Raw genomic sequence first — 27,464 nt, 5'->3', positions numbered from 1 at the left:
AGTTTGTTCATTGCAATAAAATTAAAAAAAATAAAGTCTGTCTGCTTCTTTATCATTCTGTTTGTACAGAGAAAACAGAGATGACCTTTAAAGACACCTTGCTTATCATTATGTTGTATATATGTGTGAGTGTGTGTGTGTGTGTGTGTGTGTGTGTGTGTGTGTGTGTGTGAGAGAGAGAGAGAGAGAGAGAGAGAGAGAGAGAGAGAGTGAGAGAGTGCAATTTGATATAGCTATCTTAAATTAGAAGCAAAACTAAAACTAAAACTGAGAGCAGCATTTTCAGTAAATGGTAATTTGTTGCTGGAAGTTTCCCTGAGATAGATGAATGTATGAGGGAATGAAGGAATAAATACTTTTATTCAAACATCACACACTCAAATGTGCCCAACCCACATGGACTTACAAGAAACTACAGACATTAGAGAGAATAGAGGCTGAAAAGGAAAGCAAGATAAATAAAGATACTGCATCTGTACACTCTCTACGTCAAAACACAAATTAAACATACAATACTCTCATATATACATAACGGTGCCCCAAAGGACAAAAATAAAATAATCTACAATACAATAACAATTAATACATGAATTAATGTGATAAGAGGTCAACAGATGTCTCTTGTTCTGTTGTTCTTGTTCTTTTCTGTCCAGTGTCAGAATAAAAAGTCCCAGAACAGAAACTGGAAAGTCCAAAACTGAGTGAAAATCACCCATTCTGAGAAATACACAACATTAATTGTGTAAAGTATAAGAATGAAACAGACATTACATGTGGGCGACATCATGTGTGTGCGTCTGATGGTGACATTTGAAATTAAAATCAAAACCACATGTGAATATAAAAGTAACAAGACACTACTTACATCACAAGGGAAAACAAAAAGGAAGCACAACACATGATACTGTATCCACATATGTAAAAACACAGTATATCAATGAATATATGAGTGATCATACCACTACAATAAGAGGTCACTTTATAGGCCTTAATCTGTTGATGTCCACAAAACAAACGGACAGGTCAAAGGTCAAACTTTTCTGAGGTTCAAAAGTCTAAATTCAAACTGAAAGTACAAACTCCAAAACTGAAAAATGTCTATTAATGTATCTAAATATGAATTAAACCTACAATGGAGCAATAGAGCCTTAAACTACATCCACAATATTTAACTCTAACTCTATATATACTCAATATACACTGTACAATGATAGTGCCAGTAAATACTTTACATAAGTAGTGTAAATTACTGGATAGTGTCATATGTTACACAGTAAGACGCAGGATTGACCTCGGATATTAAAATAGAATTAACTTTACACTGGTAATATATTTGCACCTACAGGGAGAGGTGACTTACAGGTTTGTTGTATAAAATTTAGAGGTAGAATTATAGTAAACTAATTCATAGTTAATATATTTAAATGTCTTTTTGTATTATCTTGCATTTTTTTTTTTACATTTTGTCTTGATGCCTTTTATGTTTTATGTAAAGCACTTTGAATGACCTTGTTGTTGAAATGTACAAATGTACAAATAAACTTGGCCTTGCCAAGATAGCATTTTTTTTTTTTTTTTTTTTTTTTTTACAAAAGATTAATTATGCTGTAGCATTCTTGCATAATTCTCATAGGACTCCTTCCTGGGGGACTGTATGAAACATTACTCTACCACTGTATATCCTTTTTCCCCTTAACTTTATTGACAACAGTCAAACTCAAACAATAGTAACATATAAAACAAGTATAAATAACAAAAAGAGGAAACAAAAGTGCCAGGAAATTCAGTTATGACATAAAAAAATAACAAAAAAACAAAAATCATTCAGTAAAGGGATTGTGCAAGAACCTTTTTACATTCAATAAAAGCAAAATAATACATATGAGGAAGAAAAAATAAATAAATAAATGGGTGCAAATTAATAATTAAATAGTCTAACTAAGTAACTACATAACATTAGTTGATAACTTTAAACGTTTCAGATATTGTTTGGGTCTTTGTTGCTTTTCTGTTTTTCAGCTTGACTAGAGAATTGCAATAGAGGTTAATATCAATTAGAAATAAGGTAAAGTTTGATTTTTTTATTGGTCCATTTCATTTTATGTATATGAAATTTGCCAAAAATTATAAACAGTTGGCTTAAAACGCTAACATGTTTGTCCCTTGAGTTATTTTCAAAATGAATTAAAATATCACTACCATAAAGCACCTGCTTTCCTAGATAGAAAGTTCTGCATATCAATCCAAAATATTTTGGAAAACATACAATGGAAAAATAAGTGAAAGTTTGTTTCTTTGTTTGGACCACAGAAATTACAAGAATGATGAATATTCAGTTTAAACCTTTCAGAACCTGATTTACAGGATATATTCTATGTAAACTTTTAAATGACACCGCTTTCATTTAATCTTTAATACAATATGTGTCTGATACTCTCTATTGGCCTTTTTCCAATCAAGTCAATCAGAAGTTTAGCATTGGGAGAATATTATTTTCTACAAGTATATTCCGGATTTGTTTATTTCTAGATTTTTTAATCAGGATGAAGATATTCTTGATTAAATGTGGTAATAAACAAATCCATAATTATGTATTTCCTTGTCTGGGGGAAATTGGCTGGCATGGTCGAGGTTGTATTTCCGTTTCGGTTATGCTTCGCCGGTATGGCAGTTTTTTCCTAGGATGGCAAAGTCATGACCCGCCCTACTCTGCTTTTGATTGGCTAGTACTCGATGCCATCGTTGGTGGGGTTGGTTAGATTTTGGCATGAGGGGTGAGATTGGTTAGAAATAGGGTAAGGATATCAGGGTAAGCCAATCAGAGGCAGAGTAGGGCAATTCTTAACTTCACCATCCTAGGGTGAAAAAAAACAGCCGCCGCCGGGTCACCAACTGACAGCCGGGTGCTAAGCGAGTCAGCTAACAGCTAAAGAGTTGTGACGGTTGAATTAATACAGTAATTGTGTAGCATTAGACGATATCTAGCAGCCAAGAGCTCGGTATTCACGGTAGAGTGAAGCTGGCTATATAATATTAAGACAACGTCAGCTGAAGAGGGAGTCCTCCCCGAATGACTGGCTAGCTAACGAAGAGGAGGTGGGACAAACTTCCAAGACCTCGCCCAGCCATTGCTTCATTAACGGCAGGGCAGCTACTCTTCTCTCTGACGGTGTGAGAGGATCCACACCACCACCACTCAGCCAAAAAAACTTCTTATTCAAGGGGGATACTGACACAGCCGGTGTCAACTAAGGGCAAAAATCATGTTCAGAAAAAACTTGAAGAAGGACCCGGAGCTGTTTCAAAACGTGTCGGAGGGGCTGCGGCGGCTGTACCGGACCAAACTGTTCCCGCTGGAGGACACGTATCGCTTCCACGACTTCCACTCCCCAGCACTGGAAGATGCCGACTTCGACAACAAGCCAATGGTCCTACTGGTGGGGCAGTACTCCACCGGGAAAACCACATTCATCCGGCACCTCATGGAGCAGGATTTCCCCGGTATGCGGATTGGCCCCGAGCCGACTACAGACTCTTTCATCGCGGTGATGCACGGTGAACAGGACGGGGTGATACCGGGTAACGCTCTGGTTGTCGACCCTAAGAAGCCCTTCCGCAAACTCAACGCTTTTGGCAACGCTTTTCTCAACAGGTAAAACCCAGAGCCAAGTGCCCACACCACACTAAAGAGCTTAGACTGAGCAATGTGAAAAATGTAATTCACCAGGATTAATGGGACTGAGCAGTTAGAGCACTGAAGCTATTAACTAACGTATGAATGAGACGGTTATATGTCATGCTTGTGTGTTAAGAAACGTGTCATAAAAACACACCACCCATGGTTTAAACCACCTCCATACAGTACAAGCCCTTACACGTACCACACTCTTTCTTTTTCTTTTTTTTTTTAAAGGTAAATGCATTGAGTGCTGTTGCATAATCTTCCCAGCTGTGTTAAAAAAACCAAGTTAGTGAGTTTCCCCCCTTTCATCATCCTCTGAGAATGCGGATGTTTAGTGTCAATAGGTAGGTGGAAGAGCCAGTCTGTGTATGTTAGAAGCAAAGGACAGGAGGGTGCTTTCCCAACACCTTATGCCCATGAGACAAGTCCTTTTCCTTTCACTTTGAAGCAGGTCCCTCAAGTGAATACTGTGCCTCCTTTCTTCAGCCTCCTCTCTCTGAACACCTGGCAGAGTCACTTTAGACAGACCTTTTTGTCCCAGTTTGGCCCCTTGAACGTAGAAATACTTGTTTAGTTATGTTGCCAGGCAACAGCACTGACCTTGCCCTGTCCTAGGATGTGGGTGCCATAAGTTTTGTACCTCCTGGCCATATAAGTGTTACCACATCAGCTGACAAGCCAACTCCCTTGTTCACTACCTGTGAGTGGGCCTTGTGAAATCTTATAAACAGGTTAAAGGTTTTTGCACCTATGCTCTTGTAGTTAGGGCTGCAACTAAAGATTATTTTCATGATTGATTAATCTGTGGATTACTTTCTCCATTCATAGATTAGTCATTTGGTCTATAAAATGTCATAAAATGGTGAGAAGTTTCCCAAATCCGAAGCTGGTGTCCTCAAAAGTCAGAGAATTTGGATTTTGGACTTTTTTTTTTTTTAAAAAAAAAAGGTGACTCAAAATGATAAATTGATTATCAAAATAGTTGGCGATTAATTTAATAGTTAGCAACTAATCGATTTATACAGCTTTACTTGTAGTATTGTAACATATTTGTAGCAAGAGTCAGCAGATGTTTCACTAAGGTCATAGTAGGGCGTCAGGACATTCATCTCAGTGGATTTTAATCCGTATGTCTGCGTGATGATTTAGATATTCTGAGGAAACTTCCAGCATATCTCCCACAGCGTGTTTATGACTCACTCAGGATGACCCGGATGTCAAAGTCTGATGCAAAAAGTGCTCTTGGAAAAAAAAAAAACTCAGATGACTCAAGTATTGCTCAGGTGTGGCTTTTAGTAATTATTGCAAGACAGAAGTGGCAGAAATTAGGAAATTATAGAAATTTGTAGAATGAAGTCGGAAGAGAAAGTGAAACAAACAAACAGCACAGAAAGAAAACAAATAGAGAAGGGTAAAGAGAGGTGAAAAGGAGAGTGAGACGACTAGCAGCGTTTCAATGAGTGTATGAAACAAGCTCCTCCCAATCCAGAGTGAAAGGTGAGACAGAGCAAGCAAGGTGCTATGAGTCAGAGCTAGCGTGATGATGCTTAGGGAAATCTTGAACATCCTTAATCCTGTCCACTCTATGTGGATGCGTGATGCCATCAGGTGGCTAACACATCCTATTTGTTATTGGTGTCACTTCCTGTAGAGGATGTTGGAATATCCCTCTCTCTGTCTGTGCCAATACGGTGTCACCCTGCGCAGGAACAGCCAGTCAAATAGGCAAATAATACACAAACAAATGATTTACTTGCCCACAGTCATGAACTTAAGCTGTCATTAGTTTCAGGTTATCACGGGGGTCCTGCAGCCGTATGCTGTATTAGGACAAACAACACATGGCTAATACACTCAGGCTGACACTTCCCCAGATAGGCCTATTTCCATTATCCATTGCGATCCCTTCCCTCAATTATGCAGAGTGTTTACTTTATCTCGCATGAGTGCTAACCTCTGCCAAACATCAGTCAACCTCCGAAAAATGAAGTAATGCATCTCAGTTTTAAAGAGTGGGGGTTGTTGGACCTCACAGTCCACCCCTGGAGTTTATTACGTTCTTGAGGGGAAACCAGATAAGATTGTGCATCAACAAAGGCCATTGTCCACTTTAGCATCATTTGTCAAACTGTTGGACGCAGTCCTGTGGTATCATGGGACTTGTGGTTGTCTTTGAACTCAGGTCTGCATGTTCGCCTCACAAGTATTATCAGGGTTGACTGGTTTTGACATCTAATGAAAGCCTTTTGTAGCTCACGTGATCATACATAACAGATGCACTATATTTGAGAGTGACAGGTGCATGACCTCATTAAGTGTGTGGGCCCAATACCGGGAGCAGGCCTACAGTCGATAAAACTTTCGTCAAGAACCAGACCCAGATGAGCATTTGGACCAGGGCTGTTTTTGGCTCGCACTGGGCAAGTTTTCCACTTTCCTCTCAGTGGGCCAAAAGTATTTTGTTTGGCTCTTAGCTCTGCGTTTGTTGAATGTGTTTATATTCATAGGTGTGGATGTCAAGAGCTATCAAGGGTCAGAGTGTTAATTGAGGTAGAGAAGAAAATGCCAACACAGGGCCTGGTTCAGTGTGATTAGCCCTTTAACCATAGTCATTCAACCTGCAGATTAGCCTTTAACTACCAGGCTCAGAGAGGACTTACCTTTAGTATAACCACTTATTTATGAGGAGAGTAAACACAAGTCGTGTCATGTGATCCTCACACCTGCAATTTCATCTTGGATTTGGCAGAAGGCGTACGCTAATATCTTGTCGGTTCTTACAGTTTTTCCTTTTTGCCATTTTTGTAGAAGTTTCAAATTGCGTCTGGTTGCTTGTGCAGTGTTTAGTACCGAGGCCTAGATTATAAATGTAACTAAATAAAGATAATTTAATGCGTCTCTCTTCCACCTCTAGATAAACCAGAACATTCCATACTGCATATTTTCACACTCTCTTCCTTTTTTTTTTTTAGTTGAAATGCCACAGCAGTCAGAGGGCCTCAGTGTGTTTGTGTGCTCTCCGTGAGCCATTACTCAGTAAAATCAGAGTCAGCAAAGTGGAGGTTCCGCACTGGCCCGCCCTGGCCTGCACTGTCCTGCTCAAGGACACTGACTCTGCACTTTACTGAGATAGGGGCTGGCACTTGCACGGCCTTTAAGAGCACATAATATTGTCCATACAGACAAACAGATACACAAGGACACATATAGGTGTAGGTGTACATGTATAGGTATATATAATTTATTCGCACACACGGAGCAAGAGTTTAGAGGAAACAAGCATGGAAAAGTTACATGGTTGTAACCTCCCTGTACACATCCCCAGTGCAAGTGCCGGCCAACCCAGTTTCCTCTTCTCCACAGGAAGTTGAGGTTACAATGTGAGTGAAGGTCATAGGTCAGGAAGTGAGGCAAGAGAGGAAGACTTCCAATCAAAGGATAGGTCTGATGTGGAATATTAAGTGAGGCATTCACGCCAGGGACTGCAGCCTCACAAAGAAGATGTCTGTGTTTGGAATCACTTAGTAACATACTATTCATAATAAGTATGACTTCAAATTGAGTATGTAGTGTGTTCCAGCTGCAAAGTATGTGGATTTTGTGTATGTGTACTAGATTAGCCAGAGTTAATGAGTATATGGCGTGAGCTTAATGGACAGACTCAACTGCCCCAAAATGCATTGTGTCACTTATCTAGACTTTATAAAAATAATGGACATAGCCACTGTGACATCATCCATTGGTTTGTGGACTCGCGTTTTGAAGCCTTGAGTTTGGCATCTTGACCTTCGCCATCTTGAATTTTTGGAGCCAGAAGTGATCATATTTGGACAAGAGGGTCGAGCTGACCCTAACTCTAGCTTGGTTGGCACAGTGCATTTAAAGTCTATGGTTAACTGTGATAATGCTAATGCTAATTTTCATGTGCAAAAAACGGGCTTAAAACCATTAAAACAAAATGTTCAAACCGAAAAAACCGAACATCCGACTCCTTAGAGGGTCTTTTAGTACAACCAAACACTGAACAAGACTTTTTTTTTAGGCGACCAAAATGTTACAGTTAACTTTTATGAATTGAAAACACATAGATGTAGCTCGTCAAATTCAAGTTAAATGGGACCATAATTTACCAAATGAACATCATGCTGCATCGAAGAAGACTTGAAACTAGCGATTGGTCACTTCAGACTGAACCAAAGGCTAAAAGCTGTTAATATGTCATTTCATTAAGTTTTAATATTTTTTTCAGGCAAGAAAGTAAACATTTATATTCCCAATATTTGGTCAGTTTATCCAAATAACACCTGTTTGGAAATTTGCTGCTACGTTTTCGGAGATGTGAGGAGCCACTGGCTGGGTCAGACAGTCATGTGATACAGTCATGTGACTGCACCACAAGAATGTCTTGCTTGAGTACCCTTCAATGTGAACAGACTGCTGGTAATGACATATTTAATCATTCATTTAGTAGGCAGTATGCAGTACATACTGATTGTAGTAGTAGGCAGTACGTTAGTATGCGATTTTGAACACAGCTGATGGGTTTCTCACTTTCTCGAGACATAATTTACCAGTAAAGGATCTCAGATATGTCCGGGCTCCCAGGGCCCTGTGCCTGGTAGGGTCCTCTTGTTTCTAAGAATTCCAGTTCGAGTTCATCAGTGCATTTTTTTCCCCTACAAGCTCTGTGTGGAAACTGTTGGGATAGATAGTTAAATGGAAAACCTGAGCCAGAAAATTCCAACTGGATATCATACTGTATGCCACCAGGAATGAGAGTTAGGAAAAAAACCTGCATGTTTGTTATCTTTGGCTGTCAGTATTATTGTAATGTAACACCATACATAGGATCTCTATGCAAGAAGCCCCTCTCTCATATTTCTTTGACTTGTTCTTTGTCCTTGGATTTTTCCTTTTTCCCCCCTGCATGTGGTATGAGACCTCTGTTAGAGTTTGCGGTGTGTGTGTGTGTGTGTGTCTGCCCTTAGTGTGGTTGCCGCAGGAATGTAAAAGCAAGGTTCTCCCTGTCTTATGACCCGGTGCCTCTGAGCTCATGTTGTGAGTATCGGTTCAGATTGACCCAAAGGGCAGCAGAGCGAGAAGGAGTACTCTCAACTGTGGGGTGTCTTAACAATCCCTTTCTTTGTCCTGAGTGGGACGCCGTGGGTTTATGCAAAACCACTCACCCTCTCACTCTTAATAGTGTGTATATCTGTCTGTGTTTGTGTGAGTGTGTGTCTTGGCCCGCTTTCTATTGCAGAGCGACACTCCTCTTTAAAGTTTAAACCCCAGTGTCCAGCAGGATTAAAGGAGACCATTGTACATTGAATTGCATTGCAATGGGAATGACTCAGGCCTACAATTCATGAATTTTAATGTATTGTCCCAGTGTTTCCCAAACATTCTTACATCAATGGAGGCTTCCTACGGCCAGACTGTTGGAGGAAAAACAAAACAAAACAAAGCAACTATACTGGGTGGAAAGTCTCAACTATAGCGGAAACAATTAGTCAATTAACTAATTAGTTGATCAAGAGAAACGTAATTGGCAACTATTTTGATAGTTAATTGATCATTTTGGTTATTTATGCAAGCAAAAATGCCAAATACTCATTGTCTCCAGCTTCTCAGTTGTGAGGATTAGCTGCCTTACTTTGTGTTAGATGACATTAGTGAATATCTTTGATGTTTGGACTTTTTTTGGACATCACCATGGATGTCATTTTTCACTATTTTCTGACATATTTATAGATCTAGATCTGAGATTAATCTAGAGCTGCAATGATTAATCGATTAGTCGACAGAAAATTAATTAGCAACTTTTTTGAATAGAATAAAGTTTTCGTTGTTTTTTTTTTTAAGGAAAATTTGCTGGTTGCAACTCCTCAAATGTGAGGATTTAAAGCATTTGGTCAGGACAAAAGACATTTGATGATGTTATCTTGGGTTTTGGAAACAGTGATCATCATTTTCCACCATTTTCTGACATTTTATAGACCCAACAACTAATCAGTTAATCGGGAAAATGACAGATTAATCAATCATGAAAGTAACCTTTAGTTGCAGCCCTTTTTACTTTCAGAACCAACCTAATATCACCAAATAATTCTGTATATATCATCAATTTCTAACTGCATGAAGTTGTGTAAAAGGGGCAGTGGCTCGACCCTGAACCAGAATTTTTCTCTTCACGCCAACTGCTGCTACTTTGTGCTTTAGTTGTTTAGCTTTTCCAGCAGCTAATGCTGGTGCTGGAGAGCAAGGAGGTTGTTATTTAAAGCTCCAGAATAATATCTGTTTAATGCCAAGCTTATGTATAAACACTCTCACCCAACTGGTTTTTTGTCTCTCTCTATCTCTATACCTCACACTCCCTATCCACTCTCTCTCCTTGTCTTCTCTTTTACTTTCTCTTTGTCCTCTCTCTGTCCTGTACTTTCCCCTCCTCCTTCTTCGCAGGTTCATGTGTGCCCAGATGCCTAACCCGGTCCTGGAGAGCATCAGTATCATCGATACTCCTGGAATCCTGTCGGGGGAGAAACAAAGGATAAGCAGAGGTTTGTCTGACGCAGACACTTGAACTGTACCCGCTCTCTCAACTGCTCTCTAGTACTACTAGTGTTTTACAGAGGCACACCCTCCACTCAAGAACGTTGAAATAATGTAAACAGAAAGCCTCGCACACATGCAAAATAGACCTTCAGGAAGTGCAAAAATGAAAAAGGAAACATGCTTAATAACCTACATACTCTTCCTTTCCTCTAAGCCTCTCTCTGGTATTTCTCTTTGGCATGTGCTCTACAAAGTCAACTGCAGCAGTCTCGCTCATGGTGCTGTCAAACCCATATTTAACTCTTTAACGCCCTCAGGCCTTACCAAACACCTCATGTAAATCTGATGGAGGCCTTCACAGCTTGACAGAGGCAAGCAGCTGATACAAAGCACTTTGAAGTTCATTTCCTGTCTCTGTACCTGTGGTTTTCTTTGACATCCCTCCCTATTTTTGTTTTTCTGTCTGTCTGTTTTCAGATCAGCCTCTAGCTGCGTTTATATTAAAAGCTTAAATTAACCACAGTAAATGGAAACTTTTCTTTTATGTAGCTGTTTTGTTTCTTAGATATTCATTCTCTTCATCAGTGTTTCTGTCACCCTCTCCTCTCTTCCTATGCTGTATCATTTATCACTTTATATCCGAGTCATTTCCCTGCGTCCTGTGGGAATAAATCACTTCATATTTTTATCTGTTCTCCACGTGCTCCAACAATGCTGTGACCTCCAGAGTCACTCCAGAATTGCAGCATACACGGTTTTCCTTTTTACTTTTGATGATCCTACAGAACACAAGCAGAAGATAAGAACACAGCTGAACACAACTTCTGCTTTTTGTACCTGGTTTGAGCCCCTTTTAAGAGGAAGCGTACGTACAGCAGCAGAGTGTTTGTGTACTCGAAGGAAAGGAAGTGGAGTAAAATGGCAAACTTAGCAAGAGAGTTTCCCAAGACTGCCCTCCTCCCTCACCACCACTACCACCACCACCACCACCCTAGAGCTGATACACAGTCAGTCTGCTTTTTATTGAGTCCAGTTTCCTGTGAGACATAGCAAAGAAGAAGCAGCAGTAAGAGAGACGGAAGAATACTCCAAAGAGACTGATAATGCCAAAGAAGCGACTGTAAACATACAAACCAAAATTAGCGCCATCTGATAAGGATTTTAAAAAAAAGTGTGTGTGTATGTCTGTGTATGAATGAAGAGGCTGGTGCTTGTCGAGGTGACCCCCCGTCCAAAGAGAGGAGCAGAAGATAAAAATCTGATGCCTCACACACCTCAGACAGTTTTGTTTCTATACATACATACTTACACATTCTTACTCTCCAACACGCACCGACCTCTCCTCCTTCTCTCACGCACACACACACACACAATGAAACACCGACGTTATCCTCTGCTCTGTTTCTATATAAACACTGATACAATACTGTACCCCACAGACATACTGTACTGACTGTGTCATATATAAACAAGAACGAGTGGATTGTGCGGCTGAGGTGTGACGGGTGTGTGCGCCTGGATGCCTGCGCATACTCCGAATACGAGCAGATATCGGGTCTGTACCAGGCTACAGGAAACGGCTGTATTATTTCAGACTTTACCTCAGTGTTGTAACATCTGCTAACAAGGGCCTTGTGTGAGATGCCAAACATGTCTGTTTTTTAATGGGGAGCAGTGTCGCACATATTTTTCTAACTCCATGAAAGAGGAGGATGGTTGAGCAGTTAGTGTTTCATGTTCACCATCAAAGCGACAGAAATGTTTGATGGAACTTCTTCAGGTTTGTTGGAGATACTGCAGGTCTACCTCACGTCCAAAATACCTTTGCCCCAAATGTCTCTGACTCATTGAAATAATGTTGTACAGGCTTTTTAGTACTCAATGCATAATCCTTGGATTACACAATAATTTGTGGTGAGGTCAGCAGTGTTTGTTCCATTGTGAACCACAAAAAACTACAATGAAACTGTGATTTTGCAGAACTGGCCGCCGTCTTTCCCTTAGTGATTGCTGATGATATGAACATGAGCGCTGACACGTTTTATGCCATTCAGCAAATCTAGCTGACGGGAAAAAAGTAATTTCTTATAAATTATTGTGGAACTTTTAAATTTTGTAATGTTAAAAGGAATATTTCAACATATTTCGAAATACGCTTATTCACCGAGAATTAGATAAGAAGATTGATGTCTTTACAGTAAATTTGAAGTTACAGCCAGCAGCCTGTTATCTTATTTTAGCACAAAGACTGGAAATGGGGGGAAACAGCTAGCCTGGATCGACCCAAAGGTAACAAAATCCATCAACCAGCACATCTAAAGCTCACAAATTAACACGTTATAGTTCTATTTAGGACTAGGTGATACAATCCCTTGTTAATTGAACGTACCTTGAGGCCTTGCTGTTGTGAATAGGAAGGATAATGACATCTCAGGGTTTTCAAGCGGGCGTCCTCCTTCCTCAGCGTTTCACTGATGAACCCCCTACACCTCCAGAGGGTTCAGCGATGAGGCCCAGTGCTGTACTGAGACTCACAACCCTTGAGGTCGTCTCGTTCTTGATGTTATTTCGGAGCCCAGGTGTTGTCTCTCCTCTTAATCCAGAGCCACTGGTTTGCCCTTTCAGCAGCACCGGAGACGGCTTTGATGGCTTGACATTGGGCCTGGCCTCGGGTTCCCATGTCCTTAAGCAGCCTGGTAGTTGACATACCTACGAATGCCAACCTCCACCGGACGAACCTTAGCTTTCCAGCCATGTTGTTCATCGTCAGCTGCCAGCTCAGCGTACTTAAGCTTCTTACTTATCTTGTTTTTAAGTTTTCAAGTTTATTTCATTTATAAAGCACTTTAAAAAGCAAACAGGTTTTACACCAAAGTGCTTCACAAAGACAGACATACTGTATATAATATATAAGACATATATGTGCATAACAGATGATGTAGAAATAAAGCAAGATAAAAATAGAAACAAGTTTAAACACAATTTAAAACTCAAGGAATCAGATAAAGATAAAATCAGGTTAAACACAATTAAAAGTCAGAAAATAAAAGTTGGTGCATCTTAAAAGCATCGACAGACTCAGCCTGTCTAATGGCGTCCGGCAGCCACTCCAGAGCTGACGAGCCACTACAGAAACGACCCTGTCCCATGTTCCATGTCGTGGTTTTATAGGGAGTCATGTGGTGGATTACTTGTTTTACAATTCAGTTTTTGTATAGACTCAATGAATGAGATATAACATGTTAATTAGTGAGTTTAGAGGTGCTGGTTGGCAGATTTTGTTGCCTTCAGACAAAACCAGGCTAGCTGTTTCTCCCTGTTTACAGATTTGTAGCAAGCTAAGCTAACCAGCTGCTGGCTCTAGCTTCATATTTAGCGACATCATCTAACTCTCGGCAAGAAAACTGATTTCCCAAAATGTCAAACACCTGCTTTAATTATCCAGGAGATTGAAAATTAAAATGTACCTTCTAATATTATTAGATTTAAATTTTTTCAACAAGAAAAATACTTCCACAGCCTGGTCTGCCCACTTCCCTGCTCTGTATCTATGATTGGCGCATGATTTTAAGGCTTGGTATGCATGTTTGCATATGTTTAGAGACGCAGCAGTTGTTGATACAGGCTATAAGTAAGTCGAGGCTCGAGCAGCTGTCACTCTGTCAGTTTTCCCCGACACGTGTTGAAAAAAGACCGTAGACAGAATGAGCAAATGTCCTCAGCTGACTCCCACGGGGATCTTGGACTTAAAATATTCTCCTTTTATCCCTCTCTACTTTCAAATGTCATGCGCACTCACTCCTTTTTTGCCATGGGTGTTTTCCAGTGTCCATCTTCAATGTTCTTCTTCTATTACATGTGTGTTTTCTCTCTTACTTTCACTATGGCTCAGTCACTTTCTCTCTCCCTCTGCCTCAGTCCCCCTGTCTCCCTTCCCGTCTATCTATATCTCTGTCTCATTCCCTCGTTCTCTCTCTCTCCCATCTGTCCACCACCATATCTCTCCCTCCGTCTCTCTTTTGTATACACGTGCTCGGACACAGACAAAAGCCAGCCATGTTGGAATGCATGTGCAGCAGATCTGGCGCTGATTGTGCGGCAGCCGAGATGAGCTTTTAGAGCAACTGCATTCTTCTCTGATCAGATGACACACACACACTCGCTAATCAAAACCATAATTCTCTCCCTCACTCCCTCCCAAGCCCCTCGAGGCAAAGCAAAGTTCAGGAAAAAGTTTTGTTTTGTGCAATTGGAGTTACCCCCCTTGTTTCTCAAATAACCAAAGGAAGTGATAGTACAGTAAGTTTCTGCGCTGAGGGAACTTGACTTTATAGTGTTAAAATGACACTGCATAACATTATCAACTCTTGGTTCCTTTTTTTCCAATGTTTTGTTACAGACAAGTACATGTTTCATCTTAGGGCAAGAGAGTGGTGAATAGATAGAGGCTATTTCATTCCTGAGGTTAATACATGCTGTGGATTGACAAGTCAGACTGTCAAGAGGTTTAAACAGTCTCTACTTCTATGCAGCTCTCACTCTATCTCAGTAAAGCTAGTTAATAGATAACCAGATGGAATAAAGCCCTGCCTCTTCAAAGCGCTTATCTAAACATTATTGGATCAACACGACTTGGAATATGGACGTAGAACCCACAATTAAACCTGCGGCAACACAATTTATTGACTGATTGGAGCCATTGGGCTCTTTGTCAGGAGATTTTCTGCACACACATTGTGCCTGGTGTACTCAGTGGAAAATGTGAGATGTACTTTCATACTGACATGAGTGGAAAATCAGAAAATAACTAACTGTCAGTGAGTATACTAAGTAATACAGATGTAAATGGATACAAATCTATTATTTGGAAATGCTGAGATAATGTGCTCCGACTAGATATGAATATTTAGCAGAAGTATTCATCGCATCTCGCTCGACTCAACAGTAGACGGAGAAACTCTTGAGCTTAAGTTAGATGCCTCACATGTGTTTGCAAAATGGCAACAAGAGCTCTCCAGATTTTTGTCAGTAGCTTTCTCACTTCTTATTTTCTTCCTCATACAAACTTCAGCCCAACTTTACATTTTTTTACTCAGTTTAGACTTACTTTTATTTAAAAAAAACGTTTACAGATACACATGAGGACTGTAACAGTTGAACACGTTGATGCTCTCCTACTGTACTAAGTTGTAACTAAATCCAAAGAGACATTTTTGCTAAATAGATACAGATATAACTTTGTGTCATACCCTCACAGTAGAGTAGCTATCTCAGAGTTTAGGAATGTCACCAATGTCAGACAGGTTGTTTTTCAGCCTAGATACATAAAAGACTCAGTCAGTTCAGAGTGTGGAAAAATCCAGTGAATCAACTGTAACACACAACAACTGAACTCTCCTTTTCTCTCTTTTTTTCTCTCATCTCTAGGTTACGACTTTGCCGCGGTGCTGGAGTGGTTCGCCGAGCGCGTGGACCGTATCATCCTGCTGTTTGATGCCCACAAGCTGGACATCTCGGACGAGTTCTCCGAGGTGATCCGCGCTCTCAAGAACCATGAGGACAAAATGCGTGTGGTGCTGAACAAGGCCGACCAGATCAGTACTCAGCAGCTGATGAGGGTGTACGGAGCTCTGATGTGGTCTCTGGGCAAAATCATCAACACACCTGAGGTAAAAACTCCTTTTACATTTAAAATGGGTTAATGTGTGATTTTTACTTGGTTTCTTTTTCCACAGATATATTTTAGATGTACATTTGTGCACTGACGGCTATGACTTGCCTTCTTCAGTTGGTTATAATGAACCACTCGAGGTCACTGGAGGTGTCACAGCCTGTTAATGTTTTGAGGGAAACTGTGGCCATCTTGGATCGATCTGGACTGACAACTTTTTCCAGGAACACAGTAATCAAGCAGTGACATTTTTAAGATTATTTCTGCCAAAGTTTTCAGCTCGGAAACAACACTCAGGGAGAAAATGGTGTTAAAACTGTGTAATGAAAGTGAAGCATGTATCTCAAATCCCATGTACTACCTGATATCATGTGACCCCTCCTGTCTTATGATTGTTCCTTTACTGTTTGGTTAATGTTTGATCCAGGGCCATATTCATAAACCAATCCCAGAGAAACCTTTGGATCATGTAGAGAATAATTTATTGACTTTGAGAGTGCATTGTATTGTTAAACCGTTGGACAGGATGTAAAGCACAGAACTCTTTTTTTTTTTTTTTTTTAATTTGTTGCTTCACCTACAACCTCAGTGTCCTGTAATATTATGTCACGCATCCTGTGTGTCTGTTTTGAGTAACACAAACGTATTTCAATGTCTGTTTATTCATTTGAACCAGATTGCAGTGTCATCATGTGTGTGTGTGTGTGACCTGTGAAAGACTCTCATGTGGGTGTGGGCAGTAATGGAGATTAATCTTTGTAAATCTTATTCCAGGTGGTGCGCGTCTACATCGGGTCATTCTGGGCTCAGCCCCTTCTGGTCCCAGACAACAGGAAGCTGTTTGAGGCAGAGGAACAGGATCTGTTCTTAGACATCCAGTCATTGCCACGTAACGCAGCTCTACGCAAACTCAATGACCTCATCAAACGAGCACGCCTCGCTAAGGTCAGTATCAACAACGCCTGAATAGTAAACTGACCTCTCCCATGAACAGACTCTTAAGCGGGAAGTTCAAGTGATCTCATTTGTTGCGTTCACTCGTTTTTTTTTCTCCAACGTACGAACAAAAATTCACGAGTGGCCCAGACTTGACGTAGCAGTCATGTACAGATAATCTGCTTTTCTCCACAAGGAGAAAAGAATAAAACTGCCTTAATCTGAATTCATTTGAAGTTTAAATATGTTTCAGGAAATCACCAAAAAGTAAAATAACTGATATAATAAAATATTAGTATTCTGTCCACCTTATCAGTGGGATTCATATCTTATTTGTATCGTAGCCAGTTCACTGAGAGTATTTTTCAATGTTTTCTTTTAATAGACTTTATGATTTTATCGGCATGTTTTTACTGGACAACATCTACAGTTCAGTATTTGCTGGGAAAATTCTCTCTCTCCCCACTGCTGCCTTGGGGAATTCATGCTGCTCGCTTTCCAGGATCACCCTGTGTTGCTCCCGACAGTGTAACACCTGCTGTATAATATTTTCTCTTCCCTATCCGTGACTGTCACATGCTCTCAACTGCCTCTCGTTTAAGTCGCGGCCTGCCTTTTTTGCTTGGGCAAGACGTTTATGAGGATCTAACTCGATGTCAAACGATTCCATCTTGTTGATATTTAATTTCAGAACTAACCACCAAAGAGAAGTGAGACCAAAAGTGTGTCTGGTTATTATATCAATCTGACAAATCAGCAGCCTTATAATACTTAGAAGCAGAGAAGAGGAATTAGATTTACTTCTATTTTCTCTGTATGTATTTTGCCATAAATTCCCAACTTTAAAGATCTGCTCCAGAAATATTTAAGGCATTTAAAAATATTTAAATATTTAAATATTTAAAAAAATTTAACTTCTGTGCACAAGATATCTCTTATGTCACTTTAAAGTTCATTTTCAGCGAGTAAGTTGCATGTTGGACCACGATTAGCGTCCAAACTAGTTGTAATGTCACAAATCCTGCTCGTATTGAACTCAGATTAATGGTGAGCACAGAGGAACTTTCCCCCTTCAGCAGATGACTGTGAAAACGGCCTCCTAGTGTCAAACTCTGCACATACGTCATTTTGCACAGTGAAGCTCAAACAACCAACTGAAGGAACAAGAACAAAAATACACTTTTGAGTGGAGGGGGACAGTACCCTCCAAACTTTTCTATGGAGAAATAAAAAGTACAAAATTATAAAAATATAATCAATTCAACTCCCACAGCTCCTGAACGTATCTGTCCTGTTTTGAATATGTTCTCCAGGTGCAGGCCTACATTATCAGCTCTCTGAAAAAGGAGATGCCGAGTATGTTTGGAAAGGAATCCAAGAAGAAGGAGCTGATAGCCAACCTGGGAGAGATCTACCACCGGATCGAGAAGGAGCACCAGATCTCACCTGGAGACTTCCCTAACCTCGCCAAGATGCAGGTGAGAGTGAAAAAAAAACCATTAGGGATATAACAAGACAGTGATTTACTGTCCAAATGTTCTGCAGATCTCCATCATGATATGATATTTTTGGCTTCTTATATAAATGGTTCAGAGTAGAATGACCTTCCGACCTTCACTCTCTTCACATCTTTGCCTTTCTTTCCGGCCCTTGCCCTCCAGGATGGGCCAGGACGGGGATGAGATTTATTTTTCCTGGTTTGTCAGGAAATCCTGCTTCTTGTATGCTACTCCCATTGGTAGCCATTGAAGACTGATCTATTTCTATCACCAATTCCTGTTTTTTTTCTCAACCCTTCCCTTCAGGAGCTGCTGAATGGCCAGGACTTCTCCAAGTTCGCAGCACTGAAGCCCAAGCTGCTGGAGACGGTGGAGGACATGCTCGCCAACGACATCGCCCGCCTCATGGCCATGGTGCGCCAGGAGGAGGCCGCCATGCCCAGCCAGTCCGTCAAGGGTGGAGCCTTTGAGGGAACCATGAGCGGTCCCTTCGGCCACGGCTACGGCGAGGGGGCCAGCGAAGGCATCGACGAGCTGGAGTGGGTGGTGGGCCGCGACAAGCCTTCATACGACGAGATCTTCTACACGCTCTCTCCCATCAACGGCAAAGTGTCCGGCGCAGCAGCCAAGAAGGAGATGCTGAAGTCCAAGCTGCCCAACACGGTCCTGGGAAAGATCTGGAAGCTGGCAGACGTGGATAAAGACGGGCTCCTCGACGACGAGGAGTTCGCCCTTGCCAACCACCTGATCAAGGTGAAGCTGGAGGGCCATGAGCTGCCGCCGACGCTGCCCGAGCACCTGGTGCCCCCATCCAAGCGCGGGACAGTGATCCAGGAGTAGACGTGCGGAGAGGAGGAGGAGGAGGAGGAGGAGGAGGAGGAGCCTCGGGAGCCAGCCGCGTCAACGCTTTGCTACATGTTTCGGACTCTCCAGACAAAAAGTCCAACAACAAGCATGAACAGCATCATCCTCGAACAAGCTGTGATTCTACGGGCTTCCTGACACACCGTGAGGAGGAATCGCTGTGACCTTTTTCACCAGAGAGAGACTGGAGGGTTTTGGGGGCTAGGGAGGGAGGACGGTTTGATCTTTGTGCATTAGGGGATAAATATTCAGGTATCTATTAGAAATAAATGGGGGGAGGGGAGGGAGGGTGATTTGCCAACAGATGAAAGGACATTACTGGATCATGAACTGATTACTTTGGGGTAGTTGGAGGTTGCATGACGGGGGTTTGAACATGGATTTGTGCATCCTGTGTAAAAGATGTCTTATAAGTATACAGTCCATATTATTATGTGTTGATCCAAAGAAATATAGTTTTTTTTTCATTTGGAGAGAGAGAGAGAGGAAATAAATCAAAAACAGCAGTTAGAATAGTCTCATCTATATTTTTGTATTTCCTGACTGACTGTTAACTTTGACTCTTTCCAAATGCTTCCCTTTTTATTATTTTGCCAGATAAATAAAAAGGAAACACTCTACTATCCGACTCCTGGTTATGTGGATTTTTATTGAAACTTTCCACCCAAAAAAATAATGTTGGATTATCTGATGTTTGGCTGACAAGAGAAAGTCTGTTAAATACAATATGGAAAAACTTAAATAAAAATAAATAGTAGCTATTCAATAAATCTACACTGAATCATGGTTTTGTGCTTTTTATATGTAGTCATTTGTCATTGAGGGTCAAACCAAGGGCTGAGTCACCTAGAGGTCATCCAGAAACTGACATACTATACTTTGAAATGTCTTCATTTTGATAGTTTCAATGTTATGTGCTGCCCTCTGTAGGCCAGAGAGAGTCACTGTCAGCTTTGCCTCAGGACACATAAGGCCATTTGAAATGAGTCTCCTTCGTCTGGATAAACTGTACGTGATGGAGGCCGAAACTTGTGACATTCTCTGGAGACATTCAGACGACACATGGAGACAATTTACAAAGCTAGAAAATTCAGTACTGACACACAAATCCTCAACAGAAAGACAGGAAGCTCCTTCATATGGAAGTAAAGAGTAAAGATGAAACTGGCAACTTCGCTTTACATTCACCTCGTAAACCTGTAACATCATGTGAACTGAACCAGTCTGACTCTTTGTATGAGTCAAATAGGATGTAGGTAAAGAAACCAAAATGCAGATGCAGCTCAGCAGTTGAAGACATACAAGATTTGAAGGTGAACCTGGTTACCAATGGCAACCAGCTTATCAATTTATTGCCAAGACCTATGTAAATATCCTCTTACGACATATTTCAACATGTCTATACAGGCGTGTTTACATATTTACATGCATCACAACACATCACCTGGTTGTTTTGAAAATCTTTGGGATCAGTGAGTCACAGATGAGGCTGCGAAGGAAACAAATCTACCCTCAAAAACACCCAGTGTTATTTTTAATTTTATTTTCTCACAGTCATGCATCTCTCCCTCATCGACACACACAACAAACCCGCGTGGAGACTCATTGACATTCTGTGTACTGACTCACTATATAATCAGTCACAGTCAGATACACATGATCCTCATCAGCTGTTTTTTTTTTACCACAGTGGCAGGAGATTTCATCTTTGATAGAGTCCAGAGGCGCTCTCTTGTGTCTTGATAAGTTATTACAAGTATTGTGTTTGGACAGACAGGTTGTGTCCTTTCTTTTGTCTTTTTATTTTCTCCAGATGTTTTATTCTGCAGCCACAGTCCACTCATCTACTGCTCACTGTGGACATTGTGACTCAGGTTGCATCAATAAAAAAGGGCTGCATAGATTCTTTATATTTAATTTAAACCATATTTCCCTCTGCTTTCATCTGTGCTGTTGAAAATTGGAGGTGCTGCAAATAATGATGAAATTATAATGACAATAAAACCAGAAAAGAGCCTCACTCTCATTAAAAATGTCCTTTACAGTGTCCTCGCCAAGCAGCAGCAGAACATAGAAACTTTTTAGGTTGTGAACCCTTAAGGTAAAGGTTCACAACCTAAAAAGTCATGTTTACTTGTGACTCTGTGAATGGAAATAATGCAATTAAAGCTGTAGTTTATTTATTTTGTTTGGATATATGATAGTTTCAAAAGATGACATTATGCTGCCTCAATCAAAGATTAAATGCAATGAAGAATAAATGTTATAGAGCTATATCTGACATCAGTCAGATGAAATACAATCAGTTTGTATTTCCGAGATGTGGATAAAATGTATTTAGAGAGTTGTAATAAAGAGGTTATTTTTGAATACAGGCTACCACATAAATAAACAAAATTAATATTCTTATTTCTTTGCAATGTGGTTCTGCAAATTAATTGAGATTTATTATTATTAGGTTTTATTGTCAATGATTTATTTGTGTGCTGTGTGTTTATGTATGTGGTGTAAGTGAAAACATTCGCTGATTATACATCTCATTTTCTAATATGGACCTCAGGAAGACTAGTTGTTGCCAAGGTAACAACTTCTGGGGATCTAAAGAAACAATAAAGCGTTCAATATTTCAGGATTGTACTTAAAGCAATAACATTTTGGGAAATATGTGTATTTGCATTCTTGCCAAGAGTTATATGAGAGTTATATGAGATGAAAACCACAACTTTCATATCTGTTCAATTCAAGGCTACAGCTAGCAGTCAGTTAGCTTAGCTTAGCTAACAGTCAGTACTGTCCAGCACCTCTGAAGTTCACTATATAACATGTTATATCTTGTTTGTTTAATATGTACAAAAACATAAAAATAAATGTGTAAAAACTACAAGTTGTGGTTTTATGAGGGATAACAGTACATGAGGGACTATTTCTTGGCTGGTGGCTCCTCTGGTTGCTTAGCAACCTCAGAGCCAGGCAGGTTTCCAGTAAAATATTTTTTTTTATAGGATAATGAATGTCCAAGCATATTTCTATCAAACTCATTTGATTGTCAGTGTTGTACAAACCACATACTGTAGGTATTTCAAACACATTACAAGTTTAGTTAAAATCCACCTTCACTTAAAAATGTGTTTTTCTTCTTGTTCCTTCGGATGGATGTTTGAGCTTCACTGTGCAGAATGATGTATGTGCAGAGTGTGATGCTAGAGGGCTGTTTTCACATTCATCTGCTGAAAGTGGAACGTTTCTTTGAGCTCAGTGAAAATCTGATTTTAAGGGTCGGGCCTATGAGCAGGATTTGTGACATCACAACTATTTTTGAAGCCAATCCTGGTTCAATAAGCAACTCACACAAGTGTGATGTGGAAACCTGAAGCGTCCAGTGCACAAACACTGAGAATGAACTTACAGTAAAGTAGGGGACATCTTGTGTCCAGCAGTTAAACTTCTGAAATGAAATATATTTGCATATTTTTATAGATTCTGGATTTTTAATGAGGGAGAAGACGTAGATGTCATTTTAAAGATTTTAACAACATAATTGAACTTTTTTGTGAACTTTTTTTATCAGACAGATTATTATTGAGAGTATTTTATATACATCTTAAAGCATGTCTGAAGGGCATCTTAAAACATTTCTTTTATTAATCATAAGCTACGAGAGCAAGTTAAAGAATATTTGCTTGGTTTCGGTCATTATCTGGTCATATGATTGTACTTAAGAGGCTTTATTGCTTATAAACCAACTATCACATTCTCACAATAATCAGAGAGCAGCATGCATGAGGGCAGCGTACACATACCAGTACTGTACCTATTTTGATGAACGTGTAGTACAAACCTCGAAAATAAAATAGTACTAGTAAAGTACTCTAGTAAAGCAGGCTACTAGTAAAGTACTAGAGCACTACTAGTCTACTCCAGTAGCCTACTAGAGTACTATTTCCAAGTACTTTACAAATACTCCAGTAAAATACTTTCAGTTGGAAATATTGTAGCCTAATTTACACCCCAACACATTCATCTGACATACTAGTTAGCCCAGTATTGATATGTGATTATTTGATATTAATTACACATTAATATTTGACATACAAAACATATGATGAGCTCATAAAATATTATGCATTGTTATTAATTAAACTACCCAACCCAAGAATGTAAGAAACAAAAAAATAGTTCCACCTCCATTGGCTAAAACATTAGTTTTGATAGTTTTTTTGTTTTGTTTTTTTTGCTAATACTTCTATATTTTTGAACGCAGTACTGTAACTTGAAAAAGATGTGAATACTTCTTCCACCACTGACTAAATGTACTTTACATTCCACTGCTGTTAAGTAGAGACTAACTGGCACTTCCCTCAGAAAAGTCCTGTGTGTTAAAAACAGATAATTTACAGCTGGCTTCAGGGTTGCTCTTGTTCTGGTATGATAATATATCGACAGAGAGCTGCTGGAATGTCCACGCTGGTGTGAAGTGAGCGGCAGCGGGACTGTATGTCCCCGAGTCTCTGCTCACTGTGTGTTTAGATAGCTGTCCCTCTCCCCCACTGTATATCTCTCCTTTACATGGTTTCCTTTTTCCTGTCTTCCTCCGTCAGCACGTCACTGTCTTCCTCCTGTCTCTCGGTCCCTCTTCCTTCCTCTTTTCTAATGTTTATAGAGCGCAAGCGGCTTCTCCTTGTTTTTCTGCTTCTTTGATTGATTGATTGATGGATGGATTATCAGATCCAAAAGATAACATGTTAAAGTGGAAACACTTATTTCCAACATGGTCCTAAGATGATAAAAGACATGACAAAGCACAAAACATTCAACATAAAAACTGAACAATACAATCCTGAAATCCAAAAACACATCAACATAATTTAAGAAATAAAAAATAACTCCCACATCAAAAAAAAACAAGGTCAGCTAAAGTAACAATGTCATTGTTACCCTGTTCCATAAAAAAGTCCTAACCTGACCTCTATAAGCGCCTCTCACGTCAAACCTTGTTTTTCATCTGTACCCCCCCCCCTTCAACCCCCTACTCTCCCTCTCTCAGTGTTTTGTCTCCTCCATGTCTAAAAATAATTATTCCAGCCCTCTGACACACTGACCCCTGCAGATAGTTGACTGGGTCGGGCTTATATAACGCAGTCATGTGTAGGGAGTGCCGCTTCTCAGAGGCAGGTGAGGAATGGGACGCCTGTATGTGTGTGTGTGTGTACAAGTACACAAGGAAATCACCCATGGCTTCAACTGCTGTTAATATAGTGGATCCTAATCCACCCAAAAGCCCTTAAATGTTATGAAACAATATCTACTTATAACAATTTTGATGTTTTAACTCAATATGAGGCATCAAACTGTTCAAATCTTCTACCTCAGCAGTTGACATTTGAGAGAAATAAATCAAATAAAGCAAAAACATAAAACTTGTATTAAAAATCATGTAAATTGGCACAAAAGTAACATGATCAGCCATCCTTGTAACTTAATATTTCAGTATATTGTTGCCTATAAAAACATGAAAATATGAGACAAAGTCAATCAGTTAAAAGGACAAGAATTTATTTTTTTGCATACTGACATCTGGTTACAGAAAACACATCAGAGCCGCATACACCTTACATCCAGGTTTTCACCGAGTACCTCAATAATCCCCTGTGGTGATGAGTCCGGAGCACAATTTCACATTTTTGAGGGAAGACAAGGATGAAGAGGCAATCAAAGACAGCAGAGGAGGAGGAAGGGGGAGATAAGTGCTACGAAGAGTCTGATTACCAGAAAGACGTTGAACCTGTTTTTGTAAGATGAAGGTGGTGGTTCAAGGTCGTGAACAATGTGAACACTGTTTTTCTGCACTGAAGCACAGCGTTTCTGATGAAGTAATATATTTTTTGACTTGTGAGGAGATAAAACAGGCAAAAGCAGTTACCTGAATTTTAAAAAAACTCCAAAACATGTATTGGCTTGTACATAAATCAATACTTTTTCTTTTCATATCTCCTAACAGAGTAAAAAAAAATGAATCAGTCCTAAACAAAGACTTCATCAAGTGACTCTTTGCCCACCACAGTCTGTTGTGATTGAAGATTGAAGATTGAAGTGTTTAAGCCATAAAGAGGAGGGATGGAATGACCTGCATTGTTTAAAAGTCCAAAGAGGTTCATGAGGTAGGCTGATTGGACGTTTGACGCTAAAAAACTGGACAACAACAGACGGCTCAGTTCAGTTTTGGCGATCATCTGTTCCAGTGTTGGTTGTGTTTCAGTTCGTTTTATCTGCTTCAGGCTCAGCAGGGTGGCCTGGCTGCTGGTTGAGGCGCCCCGAACATCTCCTGTGAGGCATAGGTGATGTAGAGGAAACCGTCAAGGTCTCTGTAGCGGGAATAGACCTCCCCCATGCTGGAGGACATACAGGACATGCTCTTCTCCGCCACCAGGAGAAACAAAGCCTGTGTCGAGTCCAGGTCGATCTTATTTCTACGAAGAAAGGAAAGACAGAGAGTGAGCAGGGGCGGACTTTAACATTAGACAAGGGAGGCAACTGCCTGGGGCTCCAACTAGAAGGGCCCCAAACAACTATAGATTTATTATGATGTTTAGATATGAAAAATGTTGAATTATGTTATTATTCTAACTCACTGTTCCCCAAAATAACTTACAAAAGGCCCCCAAAGCACTTAAAAACTTCACTTCAGATATTACTCACAAAATATAACAAATAAAATATGATACATGATTATTGATTAAACTATCCAGCATTATATAAGAATTAAAAGCTCCACCCTGAACAGACGTTATGTAAATTTAAGTGCATTGTGCTAATAATAACCTCTCTTTCACTCTTCACTGTTAAGTAGAACTTTAACTGCAGGACTTTGACAGTATTTTAACTGCGTGGTTTTAATAGTTTTGAGTACTTCTTCTACCACTGCCAAAACCAACAATCCCAATTAGAGGAAGGGTGAAACTAAAGCAAGACAGCGTTTGCCTGGGGGCCCCAAATCACCCCTGAGAGTGAGACAGGAGCGGAAATAATAGGATAGAAGAAGAAAGAGGTGAAGCAAGTCTGATAGCCTCGAGGAGAAACAACTGTTGAGGAAGGAGCTCTCGAAGGGTTTGAGAAATGAGTCATTCATCATCATCCTCGTTATTTACCTGAGCAGGCAGAGGAACTGACCCAAGGTGAGCTCGAAGGGAACCAGGAACTTTGTCTTGTCCAGCAGGGGGAGGGTCTTCTCACGGATGTAGCGTTCGACAATCACCTGAACACAAAAACAAATCTGCAATCAGCTGGTGGTATGAAACATCTTTAAAGAGATAGATGAGATAGATAGATAGATAGATAAATAGATAGATAGATAGATAGATAGATAGATAGATAGATAGATAGATAGATAGATAGATAGATAGATAGATAGATCACTCACCGGCAACTTGTTGGGGAATTTGGACCGAATGCTGCACACTTCATCTTTTCTTGTTTCTAGAGAGATGGAAGACACATTTTCAGATGTTTTAATTGGCTTTTGAAACCAGCATCTTCATATTTTAAGGTTAATATTTTGACAAAAGTAGATGCAGCAACTGTAAATGTGACTTACCGAGGCATTTCCTCTGCTTGAAGGGCATCATCTCCATGGATTTCTCAAAAGGAGCCATGTTTGTGGCTTATCTGGGTCGGCTTGCAGAGACCTGAGGTGATGGAGGCGGTGGCAGCGGTGGTGGTCTTGCCCGGGCTGACACTGACGTCCCCTCGGGTGGAAGTTTGCAAACCCCAATGAGCTGCTGTGACCGCTGATGCTTTATAGGAACTGGAGCAGGGAGGAGTCGAAATGTGACACCAGCAAACAAAGACACACTCCTGGTCCCGGTGGGCAGCGTGTGGATCCATCTGTGTGTGTGTGTGTGTGTGTGTGTGTGTATGTGTGTGTGCGCTCTTGCCCTCCTCTCTGGTTCAAACCACATTCACACATACTGGTTATCTCACAGAGTATTCTCACATCCACTTGTGATATTGGTGCTGCTGTCACGTACACAAGCGCACAACGGAGCACAGGCATGAAAAAAAAAGAGGTGTAATGAGGGCAGGACGCCATGTGAAGAGCATAAACAACACATGACATTCATGATTCTCACACTAACAAACCCGGTCCCATCTTCATCATGAGATCTAAAAGCTCTGAATTCTACCAACTGTTAACTCCTGACCTTTGACCTCACTGTCTGATCCATCTCCATGCCGGCCACATTACAGCGGAACATCACGTCCA

At 40.3% G+C, this 27,464-nt stretch overlaps 2 protein-coding genes across 2 annotated transcripts; one reads left to right on the top strand and one right to left on the bottom strand.

Annotated features, from left to right (window-relative positions):
- Window positions 1-2,874: 2,874 nt before the first annotated feature.
- ehd1a (EH-domain containing 1a) lies at window positions 2,875-19,832 on the top strand. The gene is made up of 6 exons (XM_067599455.1): window positions 2,875-3,652; window positions 10,142-10,239; window positions 15,662-15,903; window positions 16,680-16,850; window positions 18,155-18,319; window positions 18,647-19,832. The coding sequence occupies exons 1-6, from the start codon at window positions 3,264-3,266 to the stop codon at window positions 19,178-19,180; spliced, it is 1,599 nt and encodes a 532-aa protein (XP_067455556.1). The 5' UTR covers window positions 2,875-3,263; the 3' UTR covers window positions 19,181-19,832.
- Window positions 19,833-24,740: 4,908 nt separating this feature from the next.
- Window positions 24,741-26,987, bottom strand: map1lc3cl (microtubule-associated protein 1 light chain 3 gamma, like). The gene is made up of 4 exons (XM_067599454.1): window positions 26,796-26,987; window positions 26,622-26,677; window positions 26,350-26,456; window positions 24,741-25,671 (listed from the first exon to the last, which is right to left on the bottom strand). Exons 1-4 carry the CDS (start codon window positions 26,851-26,853, stop codon window positions 25,482-25,484), a joined length of 411 nt encoding a protein of 136 aa, XP_067455555.1. The 5' UTR covers window positions 26,854-26,987; the 3' UTR covers window positions 24,741-25,481.
- Between the last annotated feature and the right edge of the window lie 477 nt (window positions 26,988-27,464).

Source organism: Thunnus thynnus, chromosome 9 (assembly GCF_963924715.1).
Source record: "Thunnus thynnus chromosome 9, fThuThy2.1, whole genome shotgun sequence".
Taxonomy (NCBI): Eukaryota; Metazoa; Chordata; class Actinopteri; order Scombriformes; family Scombridae; genus Thunnus; species Thunnus thynnus.
The sequence above is the reverse complement of the archived record's forward strand: the minus strand, read 5'-3'. Positions and strand labels throughout refer to the sequence as shown.

Excerpts from the sequence above, each read along its gene's own strand:
- ehd1a (XM_067599455.1), top strand. The coding sequence starts at position 3,264 with ATGTTCAGAAAAAACTTGAAGAAGGACCCGGAGCTGTTTCAAAACGTG. Across the intron at positions 15,904-16,679 it reads AAATCATCAACACACCTGAG|GTGGTGCGCGTCTACATCGG; the intron begins GTAAAAACTCCT and ends ATCTTATTCCAG. Across the intron at positions 18,320-18,646 it reads CTAACCTCGCCAAGATGCAG|GAGCTGCTGAATGGCCAGGA; the intron begins GTGAGAGTGAAA and ends CCTTCCCTTCAG.
- map1lc3cl (XM_067599454.1), bottom strand. The coding sequence starts at position 26,853 with ATGGCTCCTTTTGAGAAATCCATGGAGATGATGCCCTTCAAGCAGAGG. Across the intron at positions 26,678-26,795 it reads CAAGCAGAGGAAATGCCTCG|AAACAAGAAAAGATGAAGTG; the intron begins GTAAGTCACATT and ends CCATCTCTCTAG. Across the intron at positions 25,672-26,349 it reads CAGTTCCTCTGCCTGCTCAG|AAATAAGATCGACCTGGACT; the intron begins GTAAATAACGAG and ends CTTTCTTCGTAG.